The sequence below is a fragment of the Symphodus melops genome, assembly GCF_947650265.1.
Source record: "Symphodus melops genome assembly, chromosome: 17".
Taxonomy (NCBI): Eukaryota; Metazoa; Chordata; class Actinopteri; order Labriformes; family Labridae; genus Symphodus; species Symphodus melops.
This window is the reverse complement of record NC_136707.1, coordinates 4136729-4155833: the sequence shown is the minus strand read 5'-3', so window position 1 is coordinate 4155833 and position 19105 is coordinate 4136729. Positions and strand designations below refer to the sequence as shown.

General features: G+C 40.9%; 1 protein-coding gene across 2 annotated transcripts in view; it reads left to right on the top strand.

Annotated features, from left to right (window-relative positions):
- Window positions 1-19105, top strand: part of LOC306837951 (protein kinase C beta type-like) — an 86482-nt gene that overhangs the window by 48978 nt on the left and 18399 nt on the right. For both annotated transcript variants that reach the window (XM_079365844.1, XM_079365843.1), the window contains exons 9-15: window positions 3344-3487; window positions 10455-10628; window positions 12790-12881; window positions 14115-14177; window positions 15297-15435; window positions 15812-15892; window positions 16303-16410. In XM_079365844.1, the coding sequence (XP_079221970.1) occupies window positions 3344-3487; window positions 10455-10628; window positions 12790-12881; window positions 14115-14177; window positions 15297-15435; window positions 15812-15892; window positions 16303-16410 (801 nt within the window). The remainder of the gene's footprint in view (window positions 1-3343; window positions 3488-10454; window positions 10629-12789; window positions 12882-14114; window positions 14178-15296; window positions 15436-15811; window positions 15893-16302; window positions 16411-19105) is intronic.

The window sequence follows — 19105 nt, the reverse complement described above, 5'->3', positions numbered from 1 at the left end:
CACTGCAGGTCCAGACGTGTGTGTGTGTGTGTGTGTGTGTGTGTGTCTTTGGTGGCTGACCAGTAGGACCACTCATTGACACATTTGGCTGTGGGGAAGGATTACCCCACTACCTTTATTAAATTCTTTTCACACTTCTCATTCTGTCCTGCTGACACCAAGCCAAAAAAAAAAAAGACAGTATTTCTGAATTTGTGTCAGTGGCATATTTTCCCCACCTGACCAGTTAGCTTAGCTTAGCTTAGCACTAAGACTTCAATGACAATTCCCTCTTTTAATATTCACTTATATTGTAAGTGATCAGGCTTACAATATAGGCTATTCTATCCCTTAAATATCCCCTGTAGTCAAACAGAACTTTTAGCCTTCATACAATTTAATGGAGAAAGAGACAAAAAGCCTTTAACCTGTGCTTTTTAATAAGTGACCTTATGGGGATTTTACTTACTTTGGAGCCTGCCTCAAGTGGCCACTAGATGAACTGCAGTTTCTTTTTTTCACTTCTGCCTTGGCGGTTTTATTTAACCCCTGGAGGTCACCAATTGTTTGGACTTCATCATGAGGTGGAGAACAGATTCTGCTTCAGGAGATCAAGTCCTCTGAAATGAGATTCTTTTCATTGTTACTAGTGTGTTTGAGTTAAGAGCATGGATGTCGTCTACATGGCGAGGCATTGTACTCCCCTAGCCGCCATTCTCTCCTCGCTGTCTCTGTTTTACTCCTTTTTCTCTCCTTCACTTATCTGTTTTGTCCTCCGTCACCTTCACTGCCCCCCTGTGTGTTTCTCTCTCTTTATCTGTTTTCCTCTCCCATCCTCCTCCTCAAGGTCATGGTCCTCAGACGTTCACTGAGACACAATCTCGGGGGGGCAGCTATCATGCACACACACACACACACACACACACACACACACACACAAGCATGCAGGCTGCTTCTCGTCTCTAGCTCTCTGAGAGTCAGAAAGCCACAGAGACAGAGAGAGTGATTTCACTTTGGTAACATGACCTGCTTGCCTCCATTCAACCCACCCAGAATCCCTCACAGGGACTTTCACAGAGTTATTAAGCGGACATTAACAATAGAAATCTGGTTTTGCAAAAAAAAAAGTAAACTTATTTAAAGCTTGAAACATTACTTCTTATCACTTGAGCTTGTCCCTTCTTCCGTCCCTCTTTCTTTCTGAAACACAAAAGGGTCCGACAGCCTAACGGAGAGAAAGTGTTCAATGGGGGGAAAAGAATGTGGATTTTAAAGATATTTAAAGAGTTGGAGCGGCTTCTTGTTTCTTAGCGTGACACAGAATAAGGCACGCTGCTAGTGCCACACCCTCCAGTGTGTATTTTATTATCCTGTCGTTCAGGTCATCATTTACTGTTTGAAGCAGGTGACTTCCTATTTCATAAATGAAAATATAAAGCTTTCAGGACACCAAAGTGCCCAGGGGGGAGGGCCAGAGGGGGGTCTGGGCCCCTCTTAAAATCTCATTGGCCATCCGAGGTGTCACCCTAGAATCCAAATGATTGGCTGTATGCCTAATGATTCTGAATTCAACCGGCTATTGGTGATACTTTTCCATTCATATTTCAAAAGAAAACAGTGTGCACACTGTCTAACTTAAAAAAGGAATATTCCCAATGTAGGGATTTTAGCAATTAACACGACGTACAAGAGTTTGCATACAATACATACAAGAGTAACTCAAATTGTGATTTTCACATGCATATTTTACTTATAAGTTTATATCATTAGTGGGAAAAAAGGGTACATGTATTTTTTTTACTTTAAATTGCATGCGTGTGCCCACTAACGTATGCAACTACTTTTTTGACAATCAACCTAAAAACACCTTCAGAATAAAGCCTGATGTTAGAGCCACCATTCAGCCTTTTTTCTACTGTTTATGCAGCACACAAAGATACAGAGAGTGTTGACTCCAGCATGCTCTGCTGCTCCCAAATACCTCGACTGTGTGTGTGCGTGTGTGTGCGCGCGTGCGTTCGAACAGATGGAGACAGATAGAGCCTTTTATCCATTGATGAGCAGAGAACTGTTTAGATTGCACCACTATCTCTTTCACACACCCGCAACAAACACAAAGTACAAAGAGCAGCAGCACAGCACTTGAAAGCTTTACTCTGACCGCTTTCAAGAAGAGGCAGAGGAGAAATCACTGCACAGGGCAGAAGAAGAAGTGCACAGAGCCTCGGCGTGGATCAGCAATTTGAAGATAAGATAGGAGAAGATATTCTTGTCCTGTACCTCCTGGCTTTCAGGCTTTTTGTTAATGTTTTAAGACGATCTTTAAATTAAGGATGGCTTAAAGTGGGGAATAGGATTATAACAAGATTAGATTTGAAGATTCTAACAGTTTCCTATGACAAGGTCAACGCAGAGACTATTCAGCTGAGATAGAAAGTTGGGAGTGAAAGAAGAGTGAATAATAGAGAGAGACAGGGAAGTGGTGACGGACATGAATAAATGGAGAGTTAGAGACACGGCACATTTATAAAGATGAAGTAGAGATGGAACCCAAAGTTTCAGAAGTGAGTGGTTGAAGGACGGAAACAAGAGAAAGTGGGGACAGACATGATTGAATAGAGTGGCAGACTCACGGGGAGGCCATTTTTGTTATGGAAAGTGTGAAGTGGAGTTTAAAGTGCCTGGGTAGAATAAATGAATCACAATGAAGCAGAAGGTTCAAATGTTTTCCCTTTTAACATATTTATTACTCCAGCTGCTGTCTCTCTTTTCAAATGTTTCTCTGGGATGTTAAATTCAGAATTTTGTGTTTTTACTCAACCAACAACCTTGTGTTTCTCTGCAAATCGTCATGTACGATGTGCGTCAATACAAACACATACATATACAAAATATACTGAAATAATCTGTTGCACACTGAACTTCACTGTCACTTTAGCCTGGAGGATCACAGCCTCCGCACATGGGGCGTGTGTTTAGGCCTTTCTCTCACATCTGCTCATATGCAAATCTCTCAAAACCTGAGCTGTTTTAATGCTGAAACCTCAAACTAAAACCCTCAGTGTTAAATTCATTGGTTATGCCTTCCAATCTGCTGTTTTGTTACATTATGGTATATTTGCTTATTTTCATTGAAATGCTGCAGTACAGACAGCACGTTGGTTGGCTGCTCCAGATGAACAAATGTGGTTATAAACATATTTAAGTCAATCTACTGCTTTCTTCAAGAGTAGCCCCATTATAACCGCTTTCTATGTTAAGTATATGAGAGTTACTGTATGTTCTTAATATTAGTCTGTGGCCTCTTTGAAGATTCGTGATTGTGTCTGATGAAGTCCTTTTGTTTCCTCTTCCCCTTATCCAGAGAGCAAAGATTGGTCCAGGCAAGAACACAGAAGGCAAGTCGGCTAACGCTGCGTCCCGCTTCGACTCCAATGGAAACCAAGACCGCATGAAACTGTCTGACTTTAACTTCCTGATGGTGCTGGGCAAGGGCAGCTTCGGCAAGGTGAGGACATGTTGACCGTTGCGGTTTTATCAGAGGCATTAACTTCAAACATGTATTAAACACCAACAATCATGAATGTTGCCCTTATTTAGAACTTCTGTATATTGAGACACTAAAAATACAGTCAGGGAAACAAAACTGCCAGAATCAAATAGAGCAGTATCATCTGTATAAAGACAAATATTACAGTCAGTTATCAATATGTCACAAACCCCTGACATCTATCAGGAGGAAATTCTAAAAACATTTATAGTCCATGGAGTCAAACCCAGAATTGTAGAACATCTGAAAAAGAAGAGAACGACCAACTGTGTAAAAAAAATGAATGTGACTGATGAAAGCTCAAAATAGATGTTTGTAAGAAAACCTTTCAGTTATGTAGCAGTGATTACATGGATTTTCTCGGACAGAACAATTTAGATAATGGCAGACCATCATTGGGATTGCTGTTGTTTTCTCCCTTCACAGGTGCATTTTGAAGCATTTTGCTGTTAACCCAACAAGAGCCATAGTTGCTCTTTACCATCTGGAGCATTAAAATGATGTAGCCTCACACATCATTTAAAATAAGCAGACCTCTTCTCGCTTCACCCCGATAGCAAGAAGGGCAGTCTGGTGAGAGGTCTCACTCATGCTACTCCGAGAAATGGGCTTGTGTTAGTAACCTAAAGTTTCTTTCACAGCATTCACTGTGGGATATGGAAATCTCAAATAACTGACCTCCAGCCCGCCCTCTCATGCTTAGGTGTTTGGATGAGCTATGTCCATCGAGGAAGCCTCACACAAAACAGCGTGGGCAAGGCTCGGAGAAGTCCCATCCTATTTATAAAAACTAGCAAATGTGGGGGGTTAAGACCAGCTAGCTGCAGATAGGATGTACACCTGATAGTCTGAAATACATAATCCATTCTTAACTGAAAACAGCATATTTTTGTGTCGAAACAATTCAAGGTTTTCAAGGGTTTACAGAGGAAAATCCTGCCAAAACGTTTTAGATCATTTATTTAAAATGATTCAAATGAAGTTACAGAAGTGAAATTAAAAAGGCAAACCACTGATGCAAAAGGCTTCATGGAAGTCAAAGGCAAACATAACAAACAAAAAAAAACAACCTCATGCTAACTGGAAATAAAAACTCTCAACCTGCCTTAATTAGAGACAAAGCTTACCTTCCTGTCTGCCCACAAAAAAGGAGAAGGCAGTTATTAACAACAACAAACGTGGCAGAAAAATCCCTATGCTTCCTTTTCGAAGTTTCACTGAACTGTTGGATTAAAGTTTGACAAGATGGCAAATACTAAACATGCTTAAAGATACCACAAAAGAAACACCGGGTTTCTAAAGTAATATCATCAGGGGTGTGTCAGATCTGACACATACACACGGTGAGAAAGAACAAAACAAAAACACAAAGCTCCCCTTCCAACAGTCTGTGGCAGTAACAGCATATGTGACTATAGCTGCAAAAAGCTTGCAACTACAGGAAAATGGTCAAAGGTATGTTGAAGCAGCACACGTTTAATATATGCAGCATTCATCGTATTTAAAGATATAAAAAGCAGAGAATGAGCCTTTACATTTTGCTTGATGCAATGGCAGCAAGTTCAGCTCATTACATATTACTGTGAGCGGTCATCAGGTGTATGCATACATGTAGGCACGGTCAAAACCATCATTACAGCCCTGTTATTCTGTGCTGTGATGAATCCCTCTTTGAGTGTGCTCTGTATTCACTGTATGCAGAGGAAAGTGAAGATGGACAGAAAGAGAAGATAGAGATGGAGGGAGTTAAAGGAGATGGAGCAAAGGTAGACAGAGATGGATGAAAGGAAAGAGAAGAGGACTGTGACGTGACAAGGGGAGAGACTGATGAAAGGGGAGAGAGACAGAGATGTTAGAGCACGGCGGCAAGGTTGACATGAATGAATTGAGAGAGAGGTGAAAACGTCAGACTGAATGAAGAGGGCGAGAGTGAAAAGGAGTGGAGGAGGGGGGCTTCGGAGAAGGGAAGAGTGACATGAATGAATGAAAATCAAGTCGAGAGACAAAAAGAATGGGACGAGAGAAAGAGAGAGTGGCGAGATAGAAAATTGGGTAAACAGTGGATAAGCGGCAGGGATAGAGAGAGAGAGAGAGAGAGAGCATTGTCTGAGAAGCAGACCTGTATGCTGGATGCCTGTTTCCATGGTAACAGGCATTTAAAGCTACACCGATGCGTCAATATGGAGAGCCTGAGTCGAGGGGCGATCATTACTGGAATACTGGACACACACACACGCACACACACACACACACGTTCCTAAAACATGCACAGATACACCGGAGACACTCTACTTATTTATGCCATTCCCATGTATGCACGGACCGGTAAATTTTGGCATTATGGGCACTGATAATTCAGAGAGAAACACATTATAAACACAGATAAACGCATTATGGACATTCTTTGTCCAGTTCAAAACCAGAAAAAGAAAAACAAATGCCTGCCCGGTTTTTGCTGCCTCCACACTGCTCACACACTATTAGGTGTTAGGAGTGTTTGTGTCTGTCACTGATTGTCATGCCGTTATTGTTAAGAAAATGACTGAATGAATAAAAGTAACAATCAAGATAGTCTTGTAGGCCAGATATCATTGATGGCGGGCAATTTGCTTGGTGCAATAATATCACCATCGTGAGAGTTTGTACACCACAACAGCCCTAAAGCGGGTTTATTTTATAGAATAACACCTTTTAACATTTTATCAACTTGAAAAGTGCCTGCCTGGATCTACACTCTGCCCATGATCAGACTAGATGTACTACTGTGCATGATATATGACATAGGAGGATATTACAACAGTCCATTTCATTACAATGAAGTCAAGTATCGTGCAGTGCAATGAAGTGCAGCAGAGTGTGCTTTAGTTTTCCCTGGCTAAATAAATTCACTGTGCAAGGTCAGCAGAGGAAACACAGTGGCATCATTTACGACATATGACAGTTCATATCCTGAGGGCTGTGCTTCTGTCAAACGACCCTGAACAACTTTCTTGGATAAAAGGGTGTTGCCTATAGTGACACATGCTTCAATTCATGTTAATTTGTTAATGACAACGTGACCGAAATGACCTTGAGTGAGCTGAATGGCATGCAAAAATGGAACTGGAGATTTTAAACATCATTTTCCTAAATACTGCCCTATGTGACGTTTTGTAATGATCACAAAATAAATACTACATTGTTGCTCTGTGTCCTGTCCTGTCCAAAATGCCTCTGCAGAGGCGTTTTGATTTCGGATGAAACCCTGTGGTTTTGTGTCCTCCCTCTCTTGTGCCGGGCTTGTCCTTGTGTGGTTGGTTGCATAAAATGAGCTTTGGGCCAGATGGTGTCCTTCCTCTGTGTTTCAACTTTAGAGACTTTCTATTAACATCGAGTCACACTGCCACCATATGGGATGAGCTCTAGCATGTACACAAATACACACTTCCTCTCACACTTAAAGCCGCTTTTCAATAAATCCCACTCCAGCAGATCTCCAAAACTTTTATGCTGAAGATTAGTATGGACATACTTGAACTGTGCTAACCTCAATGCAAACACACATTAACACCCTCTCTCTCTCTCTTCCACACACACACTTAAAGAGCATACTTGTGTGTGTCTTTGCCCATCTGTGCTGCACATCCTGTAGTATCCCAAACCGAGTGACCCCGCTTTATTATCAAGCCTGAATATTTATAAGGCATAAATAGCAAAGTTATCTCTTGACTCTTTGGGAAAAAAAATGTTATCGAGTGGACATAAGGTCACCATTATTGCTCCATTCTTATGAATAATTTAGAGTTAGATATGATTGCTATTAAAGATTATATTTAAGTTTTCTGTTGGTAGAACACGTTTTCTTCATGTAAAAACTATTTTCTTTAAACAGTGGTCTTTCTAAGATCGAGTCTATCTTCCTTCCCCAGAGCGTTGGTGCATTAAACACATTAATACATCTATCAAACTCAGCTTTACTTAAGCATTAGAGAAGTTGCTAAAATATTCAGGTCGCTAGATTCACCGTGTGTTTAATGCGAATGAACATAAGAAACGTAATAACTCTGATAAAATGAAACACGATCGGATAAAAGATTCTTTGTGGAGGTCTCAAAACTCAATTAGCCTTGTGGCAACTACAAACACTCCATGTTATTCATGAAATGTAAAGCTCAGCCCTTTTTCTTACACATTCTTCTTTGCCTGCTTTGTTTAAAGATAATAATGGGGGGACTTGAATTCATTTTAGAATAAAGAGGAAGACTATGCAGTCTGAATAAGAAAGTTTCAGACCTCAAAGTCCTCTTATATGGAAAAGAGTCTTAATCTGAGTTGATAATTCACATGTCGATTTCTTTAATAGTTTAATAGTGCTGTGTGTATTGCTCTGTGTATTATTATTAATATTTTTATTAGACTACAGGTTACGATATTAGCTTTCGATATGGAGCCTTAATCTGACTTTGAACTATGCCTATTGCTATGCATCCAGGTCCTCAACATGAACTGTGAAGTAACTATGAAGACCAGCTTGTTATTTTAGTTATAAAATTAGCTGTAAAGAAAACATGTTTGTAAAAATAACAGACTGAATGAAAAAATACAGGCTCCATCTCTGATATTTGTTCATCAACACAAAGCTACAGCTACAAGCTAAACGTAGCAAGTGTGGGGGAAAGTTAGCTCGACTCTTTAGAAGCTAGCTTAGCCTATAATGGGGTTTATAAAGAAACCATTTTGCTAGAAGTTGCATGAAACACTTTTTGTGCACAGCTTTCATATTTGTCCATTAAGTTTAGCATAAAAACCAAAAAGTTAGCCTGTTAGATGACAAGTTAAACTACGTTTACATGTTTTGTTTCTACACAATGACACAGCAACTAATAGTTAGCTTTACTTTGAAAGAAAATGTGAAAGCTGGGTCAAGTTAGCCTCTTGAAGCTGGCTTGAAAAAAAGATTGTAGTGGAATCCGGCTTGTTATTCATCATTCTTATCATAGGTACAAAAACAAAGTGCAGGACTATGAGGCTTCAGTTTCTAACTACAGATACAAGCTTGATTGTAGCAAGGGCCTGGGTAGCTTGTTTCAGTCACTCAGCCATGCTTAACATTTTATACCTTTAGCCTTGTGTTGAAAAGACAAGAGAGTATTTTTCTTTTCCCAAAATGTTGAACTATCACTGTAAAGCTCCACTTTCTCATTTTGTTAAGGGCACAGACCCTTTCACAGTTGATCGCAGCAATGGTTCACATAATTCCTTCAGACACAGATTACAGTCTAGAGAGTTGAACTTTTGTTACCTGGTCACAAACCTGCTTAAACTTTTATAAGGTGACCTGCGAGCTGAGGCCTGACCCATATATTCCCTGCTATTTACAGCAGCTCCTGGATTCTTCAGGAAATAATGGTGCATGAGAGGAGAAAGAAAGAGAAAAGTAGCAGCATGAGAAATAGAGGAACTAAAGCAGAGAAATGTTGGCGGTAAGGAAAGAACAGGATACTGTAAACGGAGACCTGAAGGGTAAGATTAGACGTGAGCATTTACACCTCTGTTTGAGAGAATTGCTTGACTTTGACAAGAAGACATTAAAACTGCTGACGACAAGCACACAGTAATATACAGACATCTCATAGAACACAATTTTTGGCATCTGTCTGGACGACCTCCACGGGAATCGTGCGTAATTACAAACAGATGTGCTTCCAGACTATAGAAATTAAAACAATTAGGATTATGGATTGCTTAACTGATAAAATTTCCTTTTTTGCCTTTCCTCCTGCATTTTTCCCCCCAACTTCAGTCTTTCCCCAATTCACCTTCCTTAATCATCATTCCCCGCCCGACTGTGAGCTTATAAAGAAAAATAAATGTGAAAATAATCCTCCCTTACTTCCTCTTTCCCTTCTAATTCATTTGACTTTTCTTCTCCCTGTTGTCCATAAAGGACAAACAGTTTAAAACTCTCACAGAAGCACTAATGTGTGATTAACTTCTGATTCTGCTTTTGCTCCATTTCTCTGCCTGTTTGAAAAAGTAAGAGAAGAATGAATGTGCAAGCTAATTAAAGTCTGGTGAATTAATTTTCTCCTTAATGAAATGGGCTGGTTTCAATTCAAAATGGTAATCTTAAATTTTATACAAAATATCAAACAGCAAGCACATCCGAATTGCTGCGTACTGGGTGCTGGACAAAATATATCCTACTAAGAGAAAGCAAAAAGTAAGTATGTACACCAGAAGCTGCTCCTTGTCACATGTGATGATTTGGTCCATTAAGTGTATATTAAAGCAGCTTAATTTTCACTTGGTGTATATATATATATATAATTATTATTATTAGTTATTTTTTTTGTCCAGTACTCAATGATTCTGATGCGTGTGCTGTGTTGATATTGGAGCAGCTTCTGGTGTACCTTCCTTGAATCTTACATTATACCCTGAGACATACTTTATACACAATTGCCGGATTTAGCTTCAGTGCACCAAGATGGTCCAATTTCATTCTTGATAATTCAGTGAACCATTGTTTCTTGGTTTCAGACAAAAAAAAGATTAAAAATCTACCAAATCTAGGTCCCAGAGTCAATCTGAGGCCACTGGATTAAGCCAGAGCAACTACCAACGAGCCAGAAAATTAAAAACAATTCTGATGTATATCTGCTCAAGTTCCCCCTTTGCTCCTTTTGGTTCTTTAATGATCTTTTCAAATCTACTCCATTTGATTTCCTGAGTGTTAAATGTTCCAACTTTTTTTCCACTTTGCACGCGTCTCTGTGACCTTTCCCTCTTTCTTCTTTTTGTTTCCATTCACATTTGTTCTAAGTTGATGTTGATCTATATGCTTTTGCAGGGACTATGTACCATACAGACTTATGCATCACATATGAAAGTTACCTTTCTGGTATTTCCCCATCAATCATATCTGTCCTTTTTCTCTTTCCAGGTGATGCTGGCAGAGCGTAAAGGAACGGAGGACCTGTATGCCATAAAGATCCTGAAGAAAGACGTGGTCATCCAGGATGACGACGTGGAATGCACCATGGTGGAGAAGAGAGTGTTAGCATTGGCTGGAAAGCCCCCATTCTTAACACAGCTTCACTCCACCTTCCAGACCATGGTGAGTGAGTTTCGTTAAGGCGTTGTTAAGTAAAGAAATAGTTTGACATTTGACGAATACTTTAACTAAGATCACTCGCACAGCATGTATATCAAATCCCCTATCTGTCTCTTACATATAGGGCTAAAACCAAACAGTTGAAAGATTAGATCTTGACACCATAGCGTGTATGAAAATGGACAACGCATCTCTATCTCCCAGCGATGTACAAAATTGAAAGTCATGAAGTAAGATGAATGTGTTGGTATAATGACAACCATCGATAAACCTTGACTGGCTCTTTCTTTCCTGGAACTACCATTCAATGCCAAACACGTACGGTACTGGAGAGAAACAACCTGGCGTTCCCATCCACAAAAGACGAAGAGTTCGCTCTCCAAGCTGCGGGAGCCTCGTTTAGCCTGAGGACATATAATAACCTAAAACCTGAAATGCCCTCGGAGAAGGAGGAATCCCAAAGCATCTCCGAGACAGACAACGGGCTTCCGCTAGCATCCACGGTTCTCAGCGATATAAGATCACAAAGGGGAAAAAAATATACTGCAGTGCCTGTAATGAGTATGGGGAGTTCTAACATCCTGGACGGTGCTTACTGAATATGTTTCTGCTGTCAGAAGGTGTTTATATGTGGACTTTTTGACATTTATTCTCTGCATAACTGCAGGATGGAGTTTAAAAAAATGTCCAAACAACACATTTTTACATCCAGTCACAATTAAACTTTTCAGCAAACTGAGCGATAAGATATAAATCATAATGATAATTACTATCTATGATCACAGAAATTATAGTTAAAGAAATTTAATGTGACGTGAATTTAAGATGTAACGTTTTGCCCATTTCCCATCTGCTTATATGGAGGAGGCAGACAAACAGTATGCACGAGACAGGGACAGATGGCTTCTCCAGCTACATTTAAATACAACAGGAACGGCACCTCTTGCGCTTGCTCTTCTAAACATTTCTGCTAGGTCAAAATGTTATACGCTGAAAGTGAAGAAAATTATTTAGTTTTACATTTGTTACATGCAGAAGTGACAGCCTTGGTAGGCCTCTCACTAGCTCACGTTACATGAGATATGAAGAGGGTCTCAGTGCGAGCCCTGCTGAAGGGCACCGCTCCTTGCTGGTGAGCACTGTGGTTAAACAGCAGCGTGCCTGCCTGCTGTCACCAGCTCACAGCTGGAATACACACGCTGGATTCATGGTTGATTCATGCTCGTCTTCTGACGTATGATCCATATTACACTAAAGATGAGTCAACGGAGGAGTAAATATAGCTCGCTGCTCTCATACTTGATGCATTAACATTAGTATGCTACGCTAACACGTTTGCACAATGATTTTAATCTTTGTGAATCCTTTCGAGGGTTGTTTTTTTGGGTTAGACTTATCAAGTTGTCCTGGCCTAGACACACACACACACACACACACTCACAGAAAACCAGCAGCGAGGATGCTTTATGCTCTTCAGCACTAATTCATCGACCAAAGGAGGGCTCGACTTAGCAGGCTGTTATAATACACACACAGGCACAAACACAGCAAACCAATCATAGCTCACATGCATACACATATAGAAGCTTTATGTGCAGCAAAGTCTGCAGAATCAATTGTGTTTGAGTTGCGCACACATGCATGGAGCACATATTGCACTCATAAGACTTATCTGGCAGTGCAGGGCAGTGCTCTCACAAACACACCCTCACAGATGCACATTAATAACACGCACAACATTTCCTCAAAACACTCTAAGACATGGACACACGCCAAACCCCTCCACTCCTGCTTTCAAACTGTACCTTATTGGCAATTTCTGTAGATAATGGAGGAAAATTAGTCCTTAAATTGAAGTTGCTGTGTTCACTCAAAAACCCAATCACCTCTTTCTCACACTCCTTGTCCTCTCCTCTATCTATAACCTCCCATTTTCGCCGCCTCTGTCATTTTTTTGGGCTACATTTCTCCTTCAATCTTCTCTCAATTCTCCAATCACTCTATCACAAAATTCACTCTCTATAGTATGGTGCCATTTCTGTTTGACCCCTCACCTGCTTTTATGGACACATACGAACTGTATATGTACTTTTTGGGTTTTAACACCCCCCCCCTCTTTCCTCTCTCTCTCTTTCTCTCCATCTACCCCTCCATATCTCCACAGGACCGCTTGTATTTCGTCATGGAGTACATAAACGGAGGAGATCTCATGTATCAAATTCAGCAGGTCGGAAAGTTCAAAGAGCCCCATGCTGTGTGAGTACGCACACACGCACACAAAGCAGCTTCCGTAGACTAAAGGATTCGCTCTTATGCCATCACGACACAAAATCTTAATCCCGTGCTTAAAGGTGTTTCACAGCTCTGGTAATGCTTCTTCTTTTTTTTTCTTTTTTTTTTAAATAAGCCATCAGCAGTTTTGACGTGCTCAGGTGATGGATGAGCAGTCTTTAGCAGAGCCCGGGGGTGAAATATGTTGTTGCCACGATTCTCGTTGATGCTCTGAAGAACTTCAAAGAACTGAAAGTAATCCAGCTGCGAATGCGAGTTTTCTGGTGTGTTGTAAAATACCTCCAAAAGTGCAGAGTACAATTAAGGTGGCTGGGCGAGATCACGGGTGTCAAGTCAAACCAGCGGGCTGACATATTTGACAAGAGCGCTGTCGGGGAAGCGAGAGACGTGGAGGAGTTTGCCCTTCAGGTGCTTCGTAGGGAATTACATTTACTATCCTCCAGCAGAAACTTCAGATTGCTGAAGGGGAAAGTTATTTATCTGAGGCCGTCAACTTCTTCTAGTATGTTTAATTTAGACAACAGACAGGAAACACTGCTCCGTGGATGATGATAATGGCTTGAACTTAATTCTATGGGCCTTTTTTATTTGAAATGTGACCTCGTGGGCCAGCTGTCAATTGTTCAGCACCTTCTGGTTGATTTTACACATCCAAAGAAATGTAGCCACCAGGATGTTTTACTCTGGGAAATAAAAGGTAAACAGAAGACGTCTAAAAAAAACATTGCCAATATCTGTGTGGCCTAAAACCTCAAATGTTGATCAATTGTTTATGCAACCTCGTGGAGATTGGCTCACTTTTGGTGCCGGCCTCAAGTGGCCACTCAAGGAGCTGCAGTTTTTTTTTCAGGACCGCAGTCTCGAGCTTTTCAGTCCTCGAGGTTTTCACTTGCTCTAAACAGCCTCTGCATATTTAACACTGCTCGAAACACTGTTGACATTTTTCGGTGCGGTTTACAAAGAGACACTGATTGTTCACTCCCTTGCAAACACGCACGCAAACACATTTGACTGGCTGTTGAGTTTGTGCACCTCCTCCTGTTGATCTTATCAGCTGCTCTCTGGCCTTGAAGAGACAGCCCTGACCTTTATGCAGACTCACACACACTTACAAATTATTCCTTTTTTTCCCTCCACTTGTCCTTTCTCTCGGCTTCTTTCTAATTACTCGTTTGGTTTCTCTCTTTGTTTGTTTAGGTTCTATTCTGCAGAGATAGCTATTGGTCTCTTCTTCCTTCATCTAAAGGGCATCATCTACAGGTAACCATCTCACCAAGTACTTCAAATATAGTTTGTGAGTAAACAGTCTACTGACCAGCCCTTCAACAGGTAAATAACCAAACGTATCTGACTGCACGAGGCAGCTCAACTTATCTCACTGGCTCATCTTCTCTCGATCCAAATGCTTTACTGTTTCCTCATGTATCGTGCAGCTCTTCCCTTCTTTATGTTTTTTAATTAGCTGCTGAGAACTAGCTAGCAGGTGTTTGCAGGATGCACGGGCGATGGTTAACTTATTTGTGTTTGTTGTGTTAGCTTGTTGGGGAAATCACCTGCGTGTGTGTTCCCCCGGTAGCTGAACTTTCACTCGCCTGTCTGCACCATCGCCAGAAGCAAGGACGTCGTGTGATGTCACTGTTATACAGAAGTAGATGGTTCGCTAAAACTACACGTCCTCTATCAGATGGCGTCTTGTATTCATCCTTTAGAAGTTCGATGCTGGACTCTGACAGAGCGCTCCAGTACGCTCCTGCTTTGATGTGGGAAAATGTAGCTTATTGGGATGCTGCCACACAACTCAATGAAACAGTTCAGCTGCTGATAGGCTGTGTGGAAGCCATTTTCATCCTGGTTAGTTTGAGAATGATTTAATATTTTTGATCATTAGAAATTGTTTTCAAAACTTTGATTTATATCATTCATATCTTTTTTAAAAACATAAATGATTCGTCTACTAATACAACCAACCAATGGACGAATGGCTTCTCTGGCTAGCGTTAAACTTAATGAACATCAATGTTTGGAATGCAGGTAATTAACATGACAGCGCAGACTCCGTCTTTATAAGTCATTCACAAAGTCCACCAAAGCAACCATCAACAGACTCTCATAGCATATCGACGCGGCCACGATTATCTTTGGCCTGCTGCCTTTGTATTCACAGCTGTGCTGACGTTCAGTCCAAGTACTCAAACAATGAAATAACAGTACATTGTTTCCTATCAATCTCCCATCAAGCTGAATACAGGAGACAGTAGACGGGATGGGAGTTAAGATTTCAAAAAAGAAAATGTTGAGATGAAGAGCGTGTGTGGTCTATGCTGCATCACGCTTCGTCTTTCGCTCACCTTTTATTTACGCTGCTTTTTCCTCCTGCAGAGACCTGAAGCTTGACAATGTGATGCTGGACTGTGAGGGTCACATAAAGATTGCTGATTTTGGCATGTGTAAAGAAAATATGAATGATGGGATCACGACCAAAACCTTCTGTGGAACGCCTGACTACATTGCTCCTGAGGTAATGCGTGAGTGAGTGAAGTGTGCAGATGGTCGACACTGGATCTAAAGTTTCCTTTAAGCTGTTCAAAAAATACTCGTTCATGTTGGTTTTGGCGACGCTCATTTTAAAGCCCCTGTGTGGAACTGTTAGTGTGTGTAAATGTGTGTGGACAAGGTGATACTTCTCAATCAGTCCCATTTATTTATAAAGCACATTTAAAGACAGCAACAGCTGACCAAAGTGCTGCACATGAAACAAAAGGGCAACACAGGATAAAAAGCTAAACTGTACATACATTATATAAAAGTGCCCAAAATCTTATCCAACTTTATTAAAACATTCAAATGTTTCCCTCAATTTCAACAAAAGTTGCGTCTTTTCCTTGCTATATCAGATCATAGCCTACCAGCCTTATGGAAGATCTGTGGACTGGTGGGCCTTTGGTGTATTGCTCTATGAGATGCTGGCTGGTCAGGTGAGTCTAAGTGTGTGTGTGTGTGTGTGTGTTAGCGTGTGTGAAATGCATGGGTGATAGAACTCCTAAAACAAAGAATAATCAAATGTGGTAAAGGTTAATAAAAATATATATATATATATTTTGAAACAGGATGCAAATGAACAGCATTTGTATTCATGACTTCATGTGGGAAAAATCACACGGGGTTAGCGACTGAATTACAATCCCTGATGAGAGTTTCTCTCGTGGCATTAATAATTATTAGAGAGGTGACATTTTGAAATGGTGGATGTCTTATGTGGAGTGGATACTGTGAATGTGTTGGACAAAAAAAACCCTCTATGATTAAATTAAAATGTCCTCTCTTTGTCCTGTCTGCTTCTTCTCTTTACTCCTCTCCTCCTCTCCTTTCCTTATCTCCTCTTCAGCCTCCCTTCGACGGTGAGGACGAGGACGAGTTATTTCAGTCCATCATGGAGCATCACGTTTCCTATCCCAAGTCAATGTCCAAGGAGGCTGTTGCTATCTGTAAAGGGGTGAGTCTACACACACACACACACACACACACACACACACACACACACACACACACACACACACACACACACGCACACACACACACACACACACACTGTACAATACAAGTCCTTGTCTGTCTGGCTAGCTCAACCTTGCCCCTTTTTCTCACAAAATCCTTCCTGCTCTCTCTCTTTCACACACAAATGCATTCTTACACAGACGAGAGAACAGGCAGGGTATTAAATTTGTTTTAAGAAAGGACACACACACACACACAGGGATAAGAAATGGGAGGAGGTAAACGGGGGAAGGAGGTAGAGAAGGACGCAGAGAGAGGAACATCAAAATTATCTGCATAATTAAAACTATTGTAAGGGAACATTTATTTGGAGTGAAACAACATTGTTCGCTCTCGCTATCTGTCCTGCTTCCATCTCTCTCTCTCTCTCTCTCTCGCTCTCTCTCTCTCTCTCTCTCTCTCTCTCTCTCCCTCCCATTTTCTCTCTCTCATTCCATTTTTTCGCTCTCTGCAGTGTTCATTGTTAAGCCGCTGTTTCACCTCTCATAATTCTATATTCTCTCTCTCTCACCCATGCAAACAGACAAAGTAGCATGCCCTCTCTCTCTCCCTCTACTGCTACACACACGCACACAAACAAACATTTCACTGCTCTAAAGCTTGTGCAGTGTGCAGAACTGAATGTGGAAACTCCTCTTCAGAAAAGAGTGGCCGGTACCAGATGAGGCCCTGACACTTCCCAACTGGACTTGGCTTGTGTGTGTGTGTGTGTGTGTGTGTGTGTGTGTGTGTGTGTGTGTGTGTGTGTGTGTGTGTGTGTGTGTGTGTGTGTGTGTGTGTGTGTGTGTGTGTGTGTGTGTGTGTGTGTGTGTGTTGTGTTTGTGTGTGTGTGTGTGTGTGTGTGTGTTGGTTTCAGCTTATAACAGCTATAAGCAGAGCGAGTCCTCTTTTCAAACCACCACCTACCATCTTCTGACTCTACTGTACGCATCACTGACCACGCCAAATTACACACACAAACGCACACACACATTTGAGAATGTATGGATTGTTTCGATACACTTTCAGTCCTTTTATAAGGAGAAAATTCTCTCTGTAGTGATTTCTTTAGCATTTAGGACCGAACTGAACTCCGCTCTCGAGCTGCGAAACGTCAATTTTATTTTGTACTTTACTTAATGTTTATCAAATATGCACACACAGATTGCACACTCACACACATTTAACAAGTACTTCTGTTCACAAGCAACCTGTTTTTGCTTTTAAAACAAGGAGATATTCATGCATACACAATACAATATAACATCTCTTCTTTCTAAAGGCATAACTCCAAACAAGGTGTTTATTTCTCACGAGTTTAGGCCTGACCATCACAATCTACTAAAGAATAGAAATGAAGACGCACTTTAAATGTTTCATTGAGAGTTCAATAAAGATATAAATGTTTAAGCTTGTTGACAAGTTGCATGAATAATGAATGGAGGTTTAGGCTGTGTCCTCTTTGCAATAGTTACTGATGTTTGACACAAGCTGATGCATAATAAGCACATGCAGTTAGACTGGTGAATAGACAGTTAAAACCCTGAAGGAGCTCAGTGGTCTGAAATGATCTTATACCATGCATCCTATCAGAACCAAATATTCAGCCACACCATGGAATAAGCAGAAATAACCTATAAGCAATATTTGATAAATAGATAATATATACTGTATGCACACAGACACACACTTACACATACACAGACTGTTATGTATTAGTGATGATGACTAGGTTGTAGTGCTAAAACAGTTGATCTCCAGTGGAGCATGAAAGCTCGCCTTCGTCCACCCCCACATCTCCCACTGCGGCCTGCCAGCACTGCCTGGGTTAACTCAATATGTGTGTGTCCGTGCATGTGTGTGTGTGTGTTTATGAAAACATGAAGCTGTTCTTTACAAACGCTACAAGACATTTCCATTTTGAAATATGAAAAAATCATTCGTTTAAGTTCCGCACCATGAATACAGTGAGGACTGCGAGTGACCACGAGGGTTTAGCTTTAGCTTTAGCTTAGCTTTATTAGCTTTTAGACCATCTATCAAACAGTAAATAGAAACAACAGGCAAAATACTTCTTCTACCTTGTGAATACAGCCCGTGCAATCTTTTACCTTTTTTTGCATGAAAGGTAGATGGGTCCTTTGCACCAATAAAGGCTGGAGAGTTAATGTAAGGCAGCATACTATAAAATACTGAAATCATGTCATGTACACTGTGTGTGTGTGTGTGTGTGTGTGTGTGTGTGTGTGTGTGTGTGTGTGTGTGTGTGTGTGTGTGTGTGTGTGTGTGTGTGTGTGTGTGTGTGTGTGTGTGTGTGTGTGTGTGTGTGTGTGTGTGTGTGTGTGTGTGTGTGTGTGTGTGAACATGTATGTGTGGAAAGGGAGTGATCAGAGACATTTCCACTCCTCTGCTTCCACCCTGACCAGCATCCATATTTCATAGCCTGCAATGGGACACAACCACACATACATATCCGCACACACACACACACACACACGTTCTGTAGTTCTGTTAGTGTGAGATACATGATGTCTTTAACTTTCAATGGTGCTACAGAGAAGAAAACATTTGCAAAAATGTTCCTACACATGCGAAGACAGGCAGTCACACACACACACACACACAATCATAGTTCCACTGCTGTTCAGAAAGCA